General features: G+C 41.9%; 1 protein-coding gene and 1 long non-coding RNA gene across 4 annotated transcripts in view; one reads left to right on the forward strand and one right to left on the reverse strand.

Moving 5' to 3' along the window:
• Window positions 1-7,933, forward strand: part of LOC101000755 (aspartate-rich protein 1-like) — a 181,716-nt gene extending 173,783 nt beyond the window's left edge. For 2 of the 3 annotated variants that reach the window (XR_004178937.1, XM_031656414.1), the window contains one exon: window positions 4,242-7,930. Coding sequence is in view for 1 of the 3 variants with exons in the window: in XM_031656414.1 (XP_031512274.1) it covers window positions 4,242-4,246 (5 nt within the window). In the remaining 2 variants the exon portion in view is untranslated. Of the gene's footprint in view, window positions 1-4,241 lie in introns of all 3 variants that reach the window. The other variant, XR_004178941.1, reaches the window with a different exon arrangement.
• Window positions 1-19,212, reverse strand: part of LOC103888275 — a 118,599-nt gene that overhangs the window by 75,356 nt on the left and 24,031 nt on the right. The window lies entirely within an intron of this gene.

Below are 19,212 nucleotides of genomic sequence, written 5' to 3' on the forward strand. Positions count from 1 at the left end.
AAGGGAATCTGGGGGACACAGCTCTCTCAAAGGCATTTCCTGGAACCTAGAGAAACAGTTCTTCTGCTGTGTGCCAAGGATAAATCGAGAATCACCTCTGAACTTTCAGGACTTGTTAGTGCACTTTCATGTTTCTGTCCTCGCTGTGCGCTCCTGGTTTAAAGGGATCTCCCGGGGTGGATGGCGGACTGAATATTCACTCTGGGCTCACTGGTAAAACTCCAGTCTCTTTTGAATGGGGAAAAGTTTGACCCTGAGCACATTTCCAACCTCCACTTCCCAATCCAGTCACAGATTCTGAGATAAGGCTTCTTTCTCCCCAGTTCTCTAATTTTTGGGTAAGCCAAGAGTTCCTTCCCACAAAAGATAGTATGACATTATTTCCTGTTTTCAAAGATTTGGCTTTGGTTTTGTTCTCTGAGATGATATTTATCACTGAAGTTCTAGACTTTTTCTTTTTCTTTCTTTCTTTTCTTTTCTTTTTTTTTTTTTTTTTTTTTTTGAGCCGGAGTCTCGCTCTGTCCCCTAGGCTGGAGTGCAGTGGCTTGCTTACTGCAAGCTCTGCCTCGAGGTTCATGCATTCTCCTGCCTTGACCTCCCGAGTAGCTGGGACTACAGGCACCTGCCAACACACTTGGCTAAGTTTTTGTATTTTTGACAGAGACAGGGTTTCACCATGTTGGCCAGGCTGGTCACAAACTCCTGACCTCAGGTGATCTGACTGCCTCAGCCTCCCAAAGTGATCAGATTATAGACGTGAGCAACCATGCCTGGCCAGGGTTATTTTTAATATAATTGTGTCTATCTCAAGTAATGGTGCTTTGAGTATTTTTGTCAATGGTTTTGGAATAACACCAGCACTCACTTCTGTGGAGTAGACTGTTGGAAGGGGGCTTATCTTTCATCATGATAAATCATGCCAAACTTTTTCCAAAATGATGACACCAATTCATGCTCCTCTAACAGTATATATGAGTAGCCATTTCTCCAAATCCTCGTGGACTCTTAGTTTTATCTCTTTCTAAAAATTCCATCACTGTGGTTAGTCTTTCATTTGCATAACATATTACTTAACATTGTTACCAAAAAGAAATGTTGTTTTACTCTAACGCTGAAGTGCAGTAGGTTTGTTTACACCCGCCTCACCACAGACACCTAAGTAACGCATTGTGCTGACATTCCAACAGTTACGACTTCACTAGGCAAAGGGAAATTTTCCGCTTTGTTATAATCTTATGGGAGCACTGTCATACATGTGGTCTGTCACTGAGCAAAATGTCATTCTGCCCCATATGACTGTAGTTAATAAGCAGGTGCTTAAGTTATAAGAATGAAAATAATAACAGATATAAATTGAGTATCAGATACTCTATGGGCACTTCTCTATGTTGCCTCCTTGAAGTGTCACAATTACTTTGAGACAGAATTGGTTTTGCTATAGTCATTATACAGATGAGGAATGTGAGTCTCAGCTATGTAAATTACTCATGAGACACACGAAGAGCTGGATCTTTTTAACACCAAAGGCTAGTCTATAAACTAACATGCTAGTAGCCTGTGGTGGCAAAGTAGACTTACCATAAAATGAAATGTGCTTCCACAGCTGGGCATGTGAGCTTAGTGAGGATGGTGTTACCCATTGCTCCATGGGTCAGAAATTGGTCTTGCTGAAACTTGAATGCAGAAGCTCTTGGCTCAGGGAGTGAAAAGTTACTGACATGTTACACCAGTGCAATTGAGGGATTATGCTTCCATAGAGCATGTGGTTGTTCTCAAGGATTGAGAACAAAGAGAATCAAAGAGAATCACCCAGAAACAGGGCTCCATCTCAAAAAAATTGCCCATCTAATAGTGAAAGATTAGATACAGTCAACCACACTGGGTCTTACTGTGTAAAAAAAAAAAAAAAAAAAAAAAATGTACTTTTAGACAGTGATAGGAAAGAAGGAAAAAATTAAAATAGTTGATGTGTTCTATGTGGGACTGTGCAATAAACTGGTTTTAAATAGAAATTTGTATGAAGTTCTTTAGGCAATAAGTAAAAATGGAAGGGAAACGATGGCAGAGAGCAGCCAGGACCACAGTTGCCTGTGGATGCAGAGTCTGTGGTGGAGCCTGGAATGCACCGCTCATAGACATGAGCAACCATGCCTGGCCAGGGTTATTTTTAATATAATTGTGTCTATCTCAAGTAATGTTGCTTTGAGTATTTTTGTCAATGGTTTTGGAATAACACCAGCACTCACTTCTGTGGAGTAGACTGTTAGAAGGGGGCATATCTTTTTCATCATGATAAATCATGCCAAACTTTTTCCTACATGATGACACCAATTCATGCTCCTTTAACAGCATATGTGAGTAGCTCCCCACGGGCAGTCAGTTCAGTGACAGCACCACTCATTATCTGATCGGTAGGCACCCCACTAGCACATGGAGAGAACAGGGAGGCCTAAGATGAGTCCGGGCCATGAAAGGTCTCCAGGGAGGGGATCGTGAAAGATGTGAAAAGCATCCTGGAGTGGGAGGTAGCCCTGCAGCTTAGCGGTCCAGTTTCCCTCCACTGATCTGACTTGATATAGCATAGAGATGCTCACAGAGCAGCCTCCAGTATCCTCCCACTTCCCTAAAGGCTTAAACACACCATGATGTGTATCAGTTTCTTAAAGAGCACAATAGCAAATGTGCTATATTGAACAACCAAAATGACAGAGAAGTGGCCTAATTTCCTAGAAGTGTTTCAGGGAGGGGAGGTGGTGAGGCTCCACTGGGGAAATGCTCATGGCCAGAGAAAGATGAGGCCTGAGGACTGGCGGTTGGGCTCAGCCACATGGAGACCACGTAGTGCCCTACAAGAGCAATCTGGTGGTGTGGTGCTGGGGAGGGGAGAAGGCCAGAGCCGTAGAACCTGTGCAGAGATTCAGAACCAGAGGGCTCCTCAGAACAGGCACAGGAGATGGTCTGTAAGGACCTGTCCCACTCCAATGAGGGTATGAGGGGCAGGGAGGGAGGAAAGCAGCCCCACATAGGAGGATGCCTAGGGTAGGGAAGCAGGTCTCAGAAGAGCTAGGTTTCAGTCCAGGCAAGAAAGGAAAGAATGTTCCTGGGAGATGCTGAGGCCCTGGGGCCTCCAGAGGGCTTGGAAAAAAGATTTCAGCAGACGGAGTCAGAAAAGGAGTGTTCAGGGCCATGAAGGGGAGGTGAGCTGAGCTTCTTGCAGCCCTTGGTGCAAACAGGGATGCAGGACGTAAGGAGATGAGTCCTGAGTCTGAGGCAGAGAGCGGTGAGGAGGCCGTGGGTTTGGAAAGGGAGGGAAGGGTCTGGCTGGGAGAAGCAGTGTTCTGACCCTCTACAGTCCTCCCAGTCCTTCCAGGGAAGGTCAGAGTCCAGAGAGGTCCAGGGCTCCCTCCTAACGCTTGCCCAAACCAGTGTACCCCTGGTCAGGAGGGGGTGCTGTGTAGACTGCTGTGGAGTGAGGGAGCAGCTTCTCCTGGGTATAGGACCCCAGGCACCTGCAGGATGCAGGGTTCCAGGCTCCCTCAGATGCCTGCTGATCTGTCTCCTCTGAGGGTTGTAAATAGTGTTCTTGGGCACCCACAATGTACAAGGCGCTTATTTTCAGCATGATGCACCTGGCACTGCCAAAATGATATTTTGGCATTTATGATAGGCACAATTACTATCCCCACTTTAGAGCTAGAAAAACTGAGGCACTGAGCAGTTAATGAACTTGCCCCAGGTTCTGTAGATAAACAGTTCTTCCATAGATAGAACTGGGGTCTCAACACAGCAGGCTCCCTTCATAGTGTGGGCTTATAGCCACTGGCTGTCCCACTACCCTTGTCCAGCCTCAGCTCTCTGGGGTGGCAGTTTGTGCCTTTGGGCTACAGTTGAATGACCAGTTGCCTCTTCCAGGCTGGCTCTCATACCTCTTCTGGCAGCAGCTTCTTAAATCCCAGAAACTGATAACGGTGTGGTAAATGGGCCTTGGAGAATGGAGGCAAGGGTGTGGTGCTCAGGACTTCTAGGTCTCAACATAGGCTGTGTTCCTGGCCCTCCCCTTGTAGCAGAGGCACCTCCATCCCTGGCTGATGAGTTCCCACATCTCTAATATCTCCTCAGCCTGGACTGCAGAAGCAGGAGCCCAGGAGATGCTGGCGTGGAGGCTGCTCAGTGGGATGATGTCATAGTGTACAAAGCTGCGAGCCTGCTCTCACTGAAAAGGAATTGTCTTCTTCACCCAGGGTGAAGCCCTCCCAGGAGCTGACCAGGGAGCTGAATTAACAGGGCAGACCAGCACGTGCTACAGGGACATCTGAGGGAGGCTCAAGCTCCGCAGTCAGGCGTTTTCCATGACTTGGCATAGAGAAGCGATTCCTAGGCTCCCCTCCTGGACAGAACCAGGAATGTGCCTTGGAGGTGGCTAGGCTTCAGACCATCCTGGGGGCATGCTTGGGTGACTTTAGAGAATGCAGCTCTTTGCTGGGAAGATCTTAAGGAGGAAACCAGAACCTCTCCCTGTCCTGAGCTGTCATCCCTAGGGGAGCCTCTTGGGACAGAGTCATCCTCAGTCATAAGAACCTGCATCGGGTTTCACCTTTTGCCTCCCTTCCTGCCAGCCAGGGTGGGGAGGGGGCAGACCTGGCTGAGCAGAACCACACCCAGCCACACCCCATGGATCAATCACTGGAGTTTCTGAAACCTGGGTGGTGCCTGGTGCAGCTGCGTTCCTTCCTTCCCAAGTGCCTGCCCCCAGCTTTGCCCATGGAGGTCTCAGTCTTCTCTACATTCTGAGGAAAACTCTTGGCCCCAGCAGAGAGTGAAACTCCAAGGCCATCTCCCACCCACCCCAGCACTGCGTTCAGCCTGTACCATCCAGGACCCAGTGCCTCTGGGCCTGGCATTTAGGCTTTGGCAAAAGAGTGAGAAGAGACATGACTGTGCTCCAGAAACAGAAAGTGCTATTCCAGCTTGAAATAAAGAGACTGAGCGCATTGATTCAGGTGCAGAGGTGGCTGATGAGGTCTGACCCAATGAGGGGCTCAGGGTCCACTCAATGACATTGATGGCGATCTGGGTCACCTGCTGTAAGGCCTCGCACTCATAAGCTTTGTTGTCATTGTCCTCCTCTGGGACACGGAGGGTATGCACGTGGGCCTGCACAACCTTGCAGCCCTCAGGGGCCTATGGCAGCATGGTGAGGGCCTTGGTGGCCTTCAGGTACACCCTGCCCATGGGTGAGTGTAGCAGCTTCAGGAGCAGACTGGTGACTTGTGCGTCCAGGGCCACATACTTCTCGGCAGGCCACCAACACAGGGAATTTCTAACAGCCTGTGGGGGCCTCTTCTCACCCCCTCTCACCCCAGCCCTCTTTTGAACCTCATGCCTGCAGTCTCAGGGGAGGTGCCACCCTGTCCCCCTGCTGCAGGGATTCCCTGATTCATTCACGCAGTGAGATGCTGAGGCAAGAGTTGGGTTTCCCATCTCAGCACTCTTTTGGACTGGGTAATTCTGAACTTGGGACCAAAACCCCTGCTATGACCTTTGGGTCTGGAGCAGCAAACAGAGCAAAGCCTTGTCCTCAGGAGCTCTCCTTGGGGATGACACAGAAAGTGATGGCAAGGATGGTGGTCACAGTGGACACAGGAGGATGCAGGGAGGCTGGGGAGGCCACAGTTTCAGAGAGAAAGCTCTCTCCTGGAAAGCCACTCTCCTGGTCCCACGGAAAGGGACCTCTGTCCAAACCTAAGAACGATGAGGCTGGGACAGGGCCTGGGAACATGCATTTCCACAGACCACCTGGGGTCTGGTTCAGGGACCACACTTGGAGAAATACTCACCCAGGCATCTAAAGAGACTCTCAGAAGAAAGAGAAGCCAAGACTTAGGGAAGGCAAGAGGGCCCCCCCAGGAAGGGGATGTGACCACAGCCAAGGCAGGGACTCTGGGGGTCGGTGACCAGCCCATCCTCACAATGAGGGGCCCAGTGTGGGAACACCCCCCAACCACCACAAGCTCTGAGTTTTTGTGCTCCCACAGGTTTGAGGCCACGATGTTGACTGTGATCCTGTGTGACCTGGGATGAGACAAGACACTGCGCCTCCATTTCTTCAGCTGTGAAGGCAGACATCACCTTGCTGGAGGGTTTTCTAAATGTGAGGTTTGGAGACAATGCCTGGCACACAGGAGGCACTCAGTGACCGCTGGGTGTCAGGATCATCACCAGTGCTTTTCCTGTTCTCGCCTTCCTCATGGGGAGGAGGTGCCAGACCCTCTCCTGCATCCTCCTGCAGGCAGGGGCCAGCGGGTCCTGGATGAGCTCCTGGAGCTGCTCCTCCTTCTGCAGCTTCCACAGCAGTGAGCAGATCAGACCCTTGCTGATGACACCGTGGGCCCCTGCATGACAGGAAAGGGCACTGAGGGTAGACCGGCCACACCCCTCCCATGCTGGTTGGCCTCAGGGATCAGGAAGGATTTTGCAGAGCAACTGGGTGGGTTTGAAAAGAGAACTTACAAATTACCCATCACCCCCCAAAGCTGCCTGGCCAGGGGCCTGAGAAGCCAACAGGAGGCTGTGGGTGAAGCCATGTCAGGGGCTGAGTGAGAGGACAGGAACAGAGGACCCAGGAAGGGCCAGCCTTTTGTCACTGGCATCTCAGGGGGCATCTGCCATAGCAGGGCACAGTGTCCTAAGAGGCAGCAGCCACCCCCGGGAGATCCAGCAGCTCACTGCTTCAGGGCCTACACCCACCAGGAGACCCTCAGGTCTTCCCTACCACTGCCCTAGAATAGGGGAGCCAACAAAGACCCCCCTTCCCACCCAAAATATTTCAAATGAGTTGGAGACTCACGCCTGGTCATACCAGCCCCTGAGAAGAGCCTGGGTTCAACTCTGAGATGGAAGACCTAGAGTGTAGGTCAGTGTCTCATACACCAACAAGAGCTGTGCCCCAACTAAAGCGATGGGAAGCCATAGGCTCTGGCCAAGGGGTCTTGAAAGGACATCTGGCTCTGTGGGAAGGGGGTCTCCACATGGCACAGCTGGTGCAGGTACTGGCAGGAGTACAATGAGGCAAGCCTCCCCCATAAACAGGCCCCACCTGGCTCCTCCCAGCTGGAGATGGAAGCCTGGGAGGGAAGTGGTTGGTTCAGCCTGGAGAGCCTGTGGGGCAGGTAAGGGTTGAGAGATTTTATGGAATGTGGAGGCCTATGGAGGAGAGAAGCCAGAGGGGTGAGGAGGAACATCAATCCCTAGAGGGGCCTGGGCAGGCACTAGCTTTCACTAAGGAGTTACTATTTTGTCCATCATGAACTTGTTTCAGTTAAATTTTCTTCTTTTTTTTTTCTGAGGTCATTTAATAGATGCATTATACCTAATTCATATGGCTGTATGAGGATTTTTAAAACTACTGTATATAATGCAGAATATTTTAACATCTTTTACTTGGTAGCTACTTACAATCCTTTCTAAATGTAAAACATAAATTATCAAAATGTGAGAATCAGATTTAGAGAGCCGACATAAAATCATCAGTTAGTGACTATTATGACTCAGAGGTGCATATTTCTGCTTTTCATTGGAGACTCAGGGTGCCCTCGCCATTAGTTCCTTTAGCCTTAACAGCAGAGGTTTTTTTCTTAGGGTCATTGAGACTGGGCACATCTCAGAGTTAATATTCATTGATAAATTAGTTAAGTAAGAAATAGAAAAAAGCTGAACTCATGAGAAAATTTGAGAAGACAGAGCACATAAACAGGAGTGTAATTCACAATAGTTTAGGTTTCGCTAGCAAAAATAATCCAAAATCTCAGTGACTTAATAAAGGTTCAATTGGGCTACATATTTAGAAAGAGTTGAGACACTGCAGAGTGCACAGCAATCAAATTCCAACCAAAAAAAAAAAAAAATTTCCAACCTAATGGAGTTTGTATTCCAATAACATGTCAGCATTTTCATACTTCTAAATCAAATATGTATATTCTTAGATAGGTTTATGAAGATACACTCCAATAGCAGATTGGAGAGCTTCAATTCCTATGTTTGATCCCTTATTAAGCTACTCGTAAGTAAAAATAACCTTCTATTGTAGTGTAAGTGATATGTAATGTATCTCTGTATTAATATATATGTTAATTTGCTCCATATATTCTTTTATCTGGGACACAAGCTGAAAGGATTAGAAATTTCAGCTCTTAAAGTTTGTATGCCCAAAGGGGCACACATAATTTTCCTTCACATTTCATTAGCTAAAACAATCCATATGGTCAAGTCTTTGTCCTTTCAGGTAAAACATAAAATTAACTCCAAACCAAGGAAGAGAATAAGTATGAACAATATTTATCTAACATAAAATTATAAAAATTTCAGTGTGTAAACTAACAAAATCCACCTCATTTCATGAGGTATAAAATGTATAAAATGTTATTTCTTTATAATTTATTAAGTATTTCTTTATGATTTTAAAGGCATTTGGAAAAAATGAAATAAAACAGAAGTCTCATGTTACTCTGGAGCCACAGAATAGAGTCCACATGTTCCATATGGCATATGGTTCTTGGACTGGGGATATCAATGATTGACATTAGGCATGATGTATGCACATGACCTCGGGAAAGTATTGTATTTATAGAAGGTATAGGATTTTTTTCCTCTGATTTTCTTTTATAATCTTTTCAAATCAATAAGGCTGAATTATAATCATATTTTATAAATAAAGTTAGATTTGAGCTCCAGCTATATAATAAATTCATTTGAGGTAACCCATTATGAAGGTATGGAACAAATATATTGAAATAAAATTAAAATAATAATTTTATTTTTAATTTTATGTAGCTGGGATTACAGACATACACCACCACGCCCAGCTAATTTTTGCATTTTTAGTAGAGATGGGGTTTCTCCATGTCGGTCAGGCTGGTCTCAAACTCCCGACCTCAGGTGATCCACCCGCCTTGGCCTCCCAAAGTGCTGGGATTACAGACGTGAACCACCGTACCCGGCCAAAATTATTTTTAAGAGAAAATACTAATGAAATGAAACAATCAGTATTAAATACATTTTAACTATTAACTATAAATATCTATTTCAAGAGATTTGAGTGAAAATACCATTCTACGTTAAAAATAAAAAATATAATGTTCAATAACAATAGTAATAACATGTTCTCAAAGGTTCAAGGGGCTAAACCTAATTAACACAAGTTAACTATAAACATCTTAAAATTTATCTAATTATCTGAAATAGAAACTTCTGTTCTTTCCTGTATTTCTCCATTTTTCCCATTTCTAATGTCTACTTCTATTCATTTTGTATTTTCCTGTTTTGAGGCCATTTAAAGAGGATATGTCAGGTATTCAGAAAGCCAAGAGCTGAACCTAAATACTCTGAACCTACCTGAACTTAATTTTGTCCAAGTTTTTTTAATGTTTGAAAATTTGTTCAACAGGGGATACTAAGAGGAAACTTTAGGGATAAAGGGGATTTAGGTTAAACAGACCTAACAGGATTCTTACTGAAGACAGGCCAAGCTGATCAGAAATCATCTGGAGAGTGGTGGGAGATAACAAATTGGATCAGATATCAAAGGTGATCAGTATTGGGAGTGTGGGATTCTCTGCAAGTTTCTTCCTAAACCTGAGAGATGTGGGTCAGACTAGGAAGAACACTGAAGGCTGAGACCTAGAGGGGCCTTTGAGGATCCTGACAAGAATTTTGGCAAGAGGAGAGGCTTTGTCAACACAAACATGTATTTGCAATATTATCGAGTACAGATGCATGCATATAAAAATACTGAAAGGAAATATAAGAAAATGTTTAAAAATGTTTTAGTGGCTTTATTTTATGTAATTTAAATATATATATAAAATTAAGTTATACTTTGAACACATACGAACACATTCAAAGAGTTAAGTATACGTATGGTAATACATAATAGTTACAAAATAAGCAAGGTCTTCATGGAAATGATTTTAGAATTTCCACAGTTTATTACTTAGTGTTTTATTAGCAGGCCTATAACTTCTTCTACTGCCCATTCATTGCCCATTTTATTAAAAATTCCTCAAGTGGATGCATTGGAATGGAAGAAACACTGACTCTTTCCTTCAAAGAAGGAAACAACAAACCTTGTTTGACAACCCTGGTCAAATAAGACAAGGATCAAGTGGCCAGTGGTAAAGAAAGTTGGTCAAACTAACGAATGACAGTTTAGATTAAAAGTGAATTTTGTTTAACCCAATTATTCTTATCCTATGCACACAAATTTGAGTTTAAGGTAGTTTGATGTAGATGGTCACCCCATTCCAAAGCCTGGGTCCAAATACCCTAAGGGTACAGGAGGAGCCAGCTTTCTTCAGAAGGTGGCGAGAGCATTGCAAAGTACTGAGGAAAACTTTCTTTAAAGCATCTTTTTTCATCATTCCATATGTTGCTCCTTATAGTTGCAACTGCTCCCCTTATACATGTCTCTTTTGAGACTTCTCACTTATCTAAGGCTCTATTGTTCCTCCTCATCTTATTTTTTTTATACATAGCATAGTCACTCTCCCTCCTTACCATGCTGAAAAGGCTTCTGACTTGCTGTTCTGGCCAGGAAACATTTCTGCAGTGCATATTGGAGTGGAACGACTTACAGAGTGTCAGGGCAAGTCCTTACACTTGTTTTATGCTTAGGACACAACACAGAAGATAATTTTCTACGTTAAAGATTGTATGATTTTATCTTGACTTCAGAAACTGGTCATATTTTTTTACTTTAATTTCTAAGAACTCCAGAGCTGACCTTGAAACAGCTTTAATAATTCCAATGAGACATTTGTTATTTATCCTTTTTAAAAAAGACTTTTCTACTTTAAATCATTTTATTATTGCTCTAAATTTGCCAGGTTCATTTTAGAGTTTTATAAACTGATTTAAAACTAATTTACATTAAGTTGGAATAAAGTTAACCAAATTAATACAAACATATCTTATTGTATTTCACTTCTCTTTATTGTGCTTTACAGATATGGCCTTTTTTTCTCTTATTTACAAATGAAATGTTTGTGACAACCCTGGTGAAACAAGTATATTGGTATGATTTAGCAAACAGCCTGTGCTCACTTTGTGTCTTGGTTTCACATTTTGGTAATCATCACAATTTTAAAAATATTCCCTTATTATTATATTTGTTATGGTGATCTGTGATCAGTGATCATTAATGTCATGGGAGGTGGAGTTCCTCCAACCTGGGCAACAGAGTGAGACTCCATCTCAAAAAAAAAAAAAAAAAAAAAAAAAAGGAGTTTTTTTATGTAGAGTACAAAATAATATCTGACCTTAAGGCGTGTGCAAATTTTTCTGAATTAATTAAGACTTAAATATCAACACGAGCGATTGTTTTTGTTACAATCACTAGGTGGATGTTTCGATACTTTCCCCTGAAAAATGCATCTACAAAATTTTCACATAATTTAAAAACATCCACAGATATGTAGCTATGCATTCAGTTTACGGATTAAGAATTCAGCTCCTCAGAAGTAAAAGATTACATGAGAAAATATCTGATATTGAGGTGGCAAGGAATTATAATGTTGACATGTATCCCATTAAAAAGTGCAGACAGTTGTGGCTATCTAAGACATTGGGTATTACTGAGGTGCATCCATGTGCCCAGTGAGAAGACTTCTAAGAGTCCGTTTGGGAATAATGAGAATGTGAGCATTCCCCTCCCAAACACAGTGATTTAGGTCACTTTTATTATTTCAGAAATTCCGGATACTTTACTACTTATATTAAATTGCCCTCGAAAGGATACTTGCCATTACTTAATGTCTAATATGAAGAAAAGACAAATGTATGTGATCTGCAGTGCATAGTAATAATACAAACTGAATAATACATTAAAAATTTTCATTCCACTTTCCATGAAATAAAGCATTGATTCTAAATGTATTCTCTATTTGTCAAAACAAATAGAAACTATTTAGTATTTCCTTTATAAAATAAATTCATTAATGATGTCTCCAAGTTAATTTTTTCCTTCTTCCCCCATATCATTTTTGTGTTATATAAGAGAGCATATTTTTCTACTCTACCCTGGAATTAAGAAACAAAACATAAAGTATGATATTTAACCCAAGGCTACCACATTTTTTTCAGTTTATTTAATAGGTTCTCATATATCTGAAAAAGAAAACTTAAGACATAAACATGACCAAACTAAAATAACATACTTTTTCTTCTATTTGCTTTATTTCTTGAATCCAATGATATGTCTTCATCTACCTCTGAGAATACACTTAAAACTACAGAAGCAAATTAACATTCTCCCAATTAACATGTAGTGCAATATTTAAGATTTCATCTCATTGAACACATATTGGATGAAATTTACAATACTAAAGCGCTCTTATAAATACTGCAACGTCTAGATGGAAGACAAGCTAGTCAGGTGGCAGAGTGAACATCATTCTGGTAGGCCTTTTCAAGCTGTCACTTGCAAGATGTTTGACTGCTGAGAATGTTAGCCATAATTAATCTCAGAGATAGGAGGCTGAGAATGGGTGAGGTGATGTTGAAATGCATGAAATGATGACTAGTCATAGTAAAAGATAATAGAGGTGGCCACATTGCTTTGAGAAAATTTAGAGACTATCTTGGGTCACAATGATACATTTCTGCCTTATTTGTGGAATGTGTTGAATGAAATTATGTCACACACGTAGACTTCCAGATCCTTGTATCTAACCTGTTTTCCTTGGCTTTGTAGGAGAACATGTATTCTAATGAAGCTCACTTTAAGGCAAATATTTCTTGAAAATACAAAACTGATAGATACATGTATGCAGGTTTCCTTCTTATATGTCTTTTATAAACAATGAGGTTGTATTTCTCCTTTAGTGTTTAATGTGTTTCATCAGATAATGCCCTAGAAGTTTTATCAAATTTTTCTGTCCACCTTTTGAAGGTATAGAAGAGTGAAAAAAATGGAGTCTGCTGCTTCACTAATAAAACTAGGACAAAGGCCATTTAAACTTAAATATGTGAAACACTTGGTTTTATTAATTTCAAGCATTTTAAACCTCTAAATTTGGACTGGAGTAAAGACATTTCATAGGAAAACAAATATTTTTATTTGTTTATTTTTTAATCTTGATAACTTTTAATAGTTTATATAGCCATAGTGGCAGCTTTTATATGTGTACATACATTTAAATACAGTTTCATACCATAAATAGCCATATGGCAAAATATCTGCCTCTAGGCAGAAAAATAAAATCTTTGCCACTAAAAGAACACCTTTAAGTGATACTGAAAAGAATAGATGTGAGGTATTTTTTTATCTAAAGTGACCATAGCCTATATTAAGACATATTCACTGTAACAATTCAAGTTTTAAAATCCTTGTTTTGTAACTCAAAAATGTGTCTTTTAAAAAAACACACCTTTACATTTATTGCTATTGTACATTTATTTGTCAGGAAACAGGGATGTTTGATGTCTTGCAATGATAAAACAATCATATTCAACAGAAAATTATCTCACATTCTGCATGACTTTTGAATATTCTATAAGACAATTACACAAGTGAAAAACCAATTTGTAGATATCTGAGTGAGTATGACTATTTAATAAATGAATAAAAACATTTCAGAACATTTTAATGTACACTGCATTTTTCAATAGTAAGATTTTAGGTTAAAATAAGATTATACTTCAAAAAGCTTACCATTTCAAAAATAAATCATATCACTGCTGGCAATGCCATTTTTATATTTGAGATGTTAGTCCAACATATTGCTTATCCATTTGCTTTTGTTTGATTTTATTGTTATTACCTTCATGGTAATGCTAAAATACACACACACACACACACACACACACACACACACACACACACACACACCCCTGAGGTGTGCAGGCTTTCGTCCAAGCTCACTGGTATTAATCAAAAATCGACCAGAGGTAGGGAAAAATAAAACTTACTCAAAAAGACGATTGCAATAGGGAGAACATTCCAAGAACATTCCAAACTCAATGTACAAGGGTCTCAGGATCAAACAGGAAAAGGCTTTCCTTTTCTAGGGAAGGATAAGCAGGGCTGGCAGAAGCCTCCTTGGAGAGAAGGACAGGCAGTGGTGTGAGCAGGTGGCAAAACCAGGATGCTCCAACAAAAACCGTTTCTCTACGAGGCCTGCTCATTTTTGGAGTGAGCTGTTAGGGGCCTGGTCTGTCGTTTAGTGCTTGTTCAGTTTTAGGTGGTGAGCCAAGGTCCAGGGGCCTGAGGAGAGGAGACAAGACTGACTGAAGTTTGATCAAGTCAAGTTGATGGGTAGTTATGAGTAATTGTGAGCAATTGGTTAGCTTTGGGCTCAGCACACACCCCAACTTACGTTGTTTACCACAAACAAAACTTGTCCTTAAAAATTATTAGGAATGGCATCAGACATAGTGAAGGTTTGCAAACTGATTTTCAGGGTTGGGCTGGTCTTCACGTTTTTGTTAACCTTGACGACTAGATGTATCATTTGTTAAGTGTGTTACTGGACTGACAGCTGCTCCCTATAATAAGTAGAAGAATCACTGGATATAATAAAAAGATAATTATTGAAGGTTGGATAAACGGGTTGGTGGAGAGATGGGAGAATGCGCTGGTGCCACATGCTCATCGCCTTCTGCTGCCTGCAGCTGGTGGCAGCGCTGGAGCAACAGATCTTTGACTTCTCGGGCCACCTACCAGTGAGCTTCTACCCTAGCCAATTTCCTATTCCTCGTGGCGCCTATCCTGGGCATCGTGGGCACCGCAGTCTGGCTGGCGCTCTGAACTGACCGGAGTGCGTTTATCACCTGCTTCTACCGGAGCCTGGACCCAATGTCCCAAGACCGGGACTTTCTCACAGCATCCAAATGGCCCTGCACCGATCCAGGGATGGAGAACGCGCAGGGCTGCCGGCGACCCCTGTCCTGAACTTCCCCTGGCCCTGGGAGGCTGCCTGCTGCACTGTCTCTTCATAGAAGCCCTCAGCAGCGCCCGCAGATCCTCCTGGCACTGCTCCGCTCCCTGTTCGCTAGCTATGGGAGCAAAATCTTCCTGAAGGAGGAGGCAGCTTTAACTTCATCAGCGGCTCCACTCCTAGGGATGTCAGGTGCCCCAGAAAACGTCACATTGACACCAGCAGCCTCTGTGAACTTGGGGTAGCCCTGCCCCGCCTGCCCTGGCCCCGTGCCCTTGGCGTTGGACTGACCTCGGCAGCCGCGAGCTCGGTCAGGACCAGCGGGCACAGCCCTGGGGGCTCAGGACCCACTGCAGCCTGCGCGGGCCCCTTGGGTCTACAGTCAGAGGTGGAGCAGCAGACTTTGACTGGGACTTGTTCCTTCACAAGCAGGACTTCAGAAAAATGGGGCGGGCATGGGAGGGGCCGCGGAGTCCGCATTTTAAAAAATCTCAGCCTTGGTGTGAGTTGGAGCTTTTCTCCCTTCTCCAGCCTCTTCCTTTCACCCTTCACCCAGCATCCTGCCCCTGTCCAGAGAGAAAGAGCAGGAGGGCGCACCCTTTCCATCTCACCACACTCACTCCGCAGCCTGAGGAAAGCGCGAAGAACTAGGGACTGCAGCCCTGGCTTCTCATCACAGGTCCGTCACTATCTCTGGGTGACAGCTAGCAGAGCCCTAGCCCTCTTGATGCCTCAGTTTCTCCACCTCAAGTCATTGAAAGAGTCCCTTGGCAAGTGAGCTCTTCTCACCTTCTCATTTGACTCTGAATTCTGTGGGCTGGGGTGTGATTACAAATCCCATTTTGCAGATTTAGAAACTGAGGCCAAGAGAGATGAAGTGGTTTGCTTGAGGCCACACTGCTAGATTTTGGGGGAAGCAGGCCTTGAACGCAGCAGACTTTCTGTAGTTTCAGGCTCTAAAACCCAGTGTCTGCTCTGAGTTCCGTTCACTTCAGGCCCCTCATTACATTCAGGCCACTCACTACATTCAGGCATCACAGCCACTGCTTGCCAAGTCCTCTCCTCAACCACCATCTTGTCAAAGGTGACAAGAGTCACGTTTGCTCCAGTTCCCAGCAAGTTCCTCATCTCCATCAGAGACTGCCTCAGCATGGATTTCATAGTCCATATCATTATCAGCGTTTTGTCAAAGTCATTCAACAAGTCTCTTGGAGTTTCAAACTTTCCCACATTTTCCTGTCTTCTGAGCACTGCAAATTGTTCCAACCTCTGCCAGTTACCCAGTTCCAAAGTTGATTCCACATTTTTGCACATCTTTTCAGTCGTGCCTCACTCTACTTGTACCACTTTACTGTATTAGGATGTTGTAACAGTGCTGATAAAGACATTTCTGAGACTGGGAAGGAAAAGAAGTTTAATGCACTTATAATTCCACATGGCTGGGGAGGCCTGACAATCTAGAAGGCAAGGAGGAGCAAAACACCTCTTACATGGATGGCAGCAGTCGAAAAGGGAGAGCTTGCGCAGTGAAACTCTCGTTTTTAAAACCATCAGATCTCATCAGATTCATTCACCATCAAGAGAACAGTGCAGGAAAGTCCTGCCACCATAATTCAATGACCTCCCACGGGTTCCTCCCAGAAGACATGGGAATTTTAGGAGTTACAATTCAAGATGAGATTTGGGTGGGAACACAGCCAAATCATATCAAATAGTAATTCTGTTTTAAGTTCTTCACAAGTTGCCAAACTGCTTTCCACCATGGCTGGACTAACTTACAGTCCTACCAGCAGTTATAAGCATTTTCTTTCTCTAAAACTTTGGTAGCATTTGTTATTTTTGACTTTTTAGTAATAGCCATTTTGACTGGTGTGAGCTGGTATCTCATTGTGGTTTTGATTTGCATTTCGCCAATGATTAGTTACATTGTGTGTTTTTTCATATCCTTTTTGGCCACATGTATATCTTCTTTTGAAAATTGTCTATTCATGTCCTTTGCCGACTTTTCTGATTCAATAAATGGTGATGGGATAATTAGGTAGCCATATGCAGAAAATTGAAACTGGACCCCTTCCTTACACCATATACAAAAATTAACTCAAGATGGATTAAAGACTTAAATGTAAAACCTAAAACTATAAAAACCTTGGAAGATAACTTAGGAGATACCAATCTGGATATGGGACTCAGCAAAGATTTCAAGACAAAAATGCCAAAAGCAACTGTAACAAAAATGAAAAATTGACAAATGGGGCCTAATTAAACTAAAGACCTCCTGCACGGCAAGAGAAACTATAAGCAGGGTAACCATAAAACCTACAGAATAGGAGGAAATATTTGTAAACTGAGCATCTGACAAAGGTCTGATATCCAGAACCTATAAGGAACTTAAACAAATTAACAAGCCAAAAAAATTTCCTTTTTTCTGTAAACTGAATTTGTTTTTTTAACATCTAATAGAAGTACAGAACAAGGAAATGGAAAAGCATGGTAGATGTTAGAGAGAACAGCACATATCAGGGAACAAAGATACTGTTTTACTCCAGATGTACAGGATACAAAGATTGATACAGATGTAGAAAAAAATCAATCCTCCTGCCTTGTTCAGTCCTTGTTCAGGGACTAGGTAATTAAGGCAACTAGATGAAAGTCTTCCATGCTTGAATCTGTGTGGAACTGGAGAAGAATCATACTACATAGTGTTCTTATTTTCATCAAAGTCACATTAAAATGGCAAAGGTATATAGGAATAAATATCAGAGAGCTGTGAGGAAAAATTGAAGTGCGATGGAGTTTTTGTTCATTCAAATAAATCAAGTAAAACATTATTTCAATAACCGTACTTCACTTTTTATCAAGCATTGGAAATATTCTCGACTAAATGATCAATCAGCAATAAATTGTGTGTGCTCTGATCATGAGTCTTTAATCAGAAGCTCGAGAGGTAAACTTAAATCTGAACCTTTGCATTTTCTCTTCAGAAACCCTTCCCATAAGGAATCTTAAATTTGCCTCCAAGGTGACTTAGGACATTGTTTTAATCTATCTTAATTCTCACTTTATTAGATCCTTTAGGGATTCTTTAAGGTTAAATATTAATTATTGATAACAATTTCCTGTGTTTATACAGAATATTGTTTATACTTATCTTTATAAATGCTTTACCTAAATATTGGGCTTTGTTATTTTCCTTAAGGAGAAGGAGCCACCCAAGTTGCCATTTCTAAACATAATTATTATACAGATGAATCAATCGATACTTCCTCTTCCAATCAGCTTCACAGAAATATATTCATCCCATTTCTAACTGTAAATAATTATCTGAGACCCAAAGACAACTTAGCTTCTTGGATAGGCTCAGTAGTCTCATACCTAAAACTATTGTTCTTCGTTACTTAAAATCTTAACATAAATCTTCCATTGAAATAGTCAAAGCAAACTCTACAGGAATACTTCATGTTTCAGATAAATTCAGTGTTTCTAAAGGTAATTAATGAAGAAAAAGCATGGCTCCCAACAAAAGTAATATAAAATGTGTAAGTGATTTCTCTTTGATCTTGAGAAAAATACATCAAATTTTTAAATTTACCACTGCTTTAAAATAAAAGATGCATCTCTGAAAAAAATTAAAAGTAAACAAAAATTAGGTGTCAGAAATGGATTGTGAATATGACTTATTCATAAACAATTTAAGCAGTCTAAGACTATAAATCTGCTATAGTTACTATCCAATAGTTCAACCTTAATTAAGAATCAAGGAACTTGGGGAATGTCAAAACAATGACAATGCTCAGCTTAAAAGAAATTCAAATTATGATTAAATGATGTATCTAAGGTCAAAAAGTTCAATATCAGAAACAATTTGTTTGAATATATAATTTAAAAATAAGGAAATATTTTCCTCTCCTGGATTCATCATGCATATTCATATAAAAGGAACGCATCTTTTTTCTCATTATACAAATACATAATTTTCCTGCAGCACCTTAGATTATTGTCTAAACCTACAAACAGAAATTTAGAAAATCTTTCATATTTTATGATGATATGCTGCATATCATATCCATATATTATCAATTCTAGTGTTGGAAGTATGATATAACTCACCTCATTTTCTGAACCACCTATAATAGAATCATCTGGAGCGCTTTTTTTTTTTTTTTTTTTGAGACAGGATCTCTCTGTGTCACCCAGGCTGGAGTGCAGTGGCGCAATCTTGGCTCACTGCAAGCTCCACCTCCCGGGTTCACGCCATTCTCCTGCCTCAGCCTCCCGAGTAGTT

Source organism: Papio anubis, chromosome 16 (assembly GCF_008728515.1).
Source record: "Papio anubis isolate 15944 chromosome 16, Panubis1.0, whole genome shotgun sequence".
Classification (NCBI taxonomy): domain Eukaryota; kingdom Metazoa; phylum Chordata; class Mammalia; order Primates; family Cercopithecidae; genus Papio; species Papio anubis.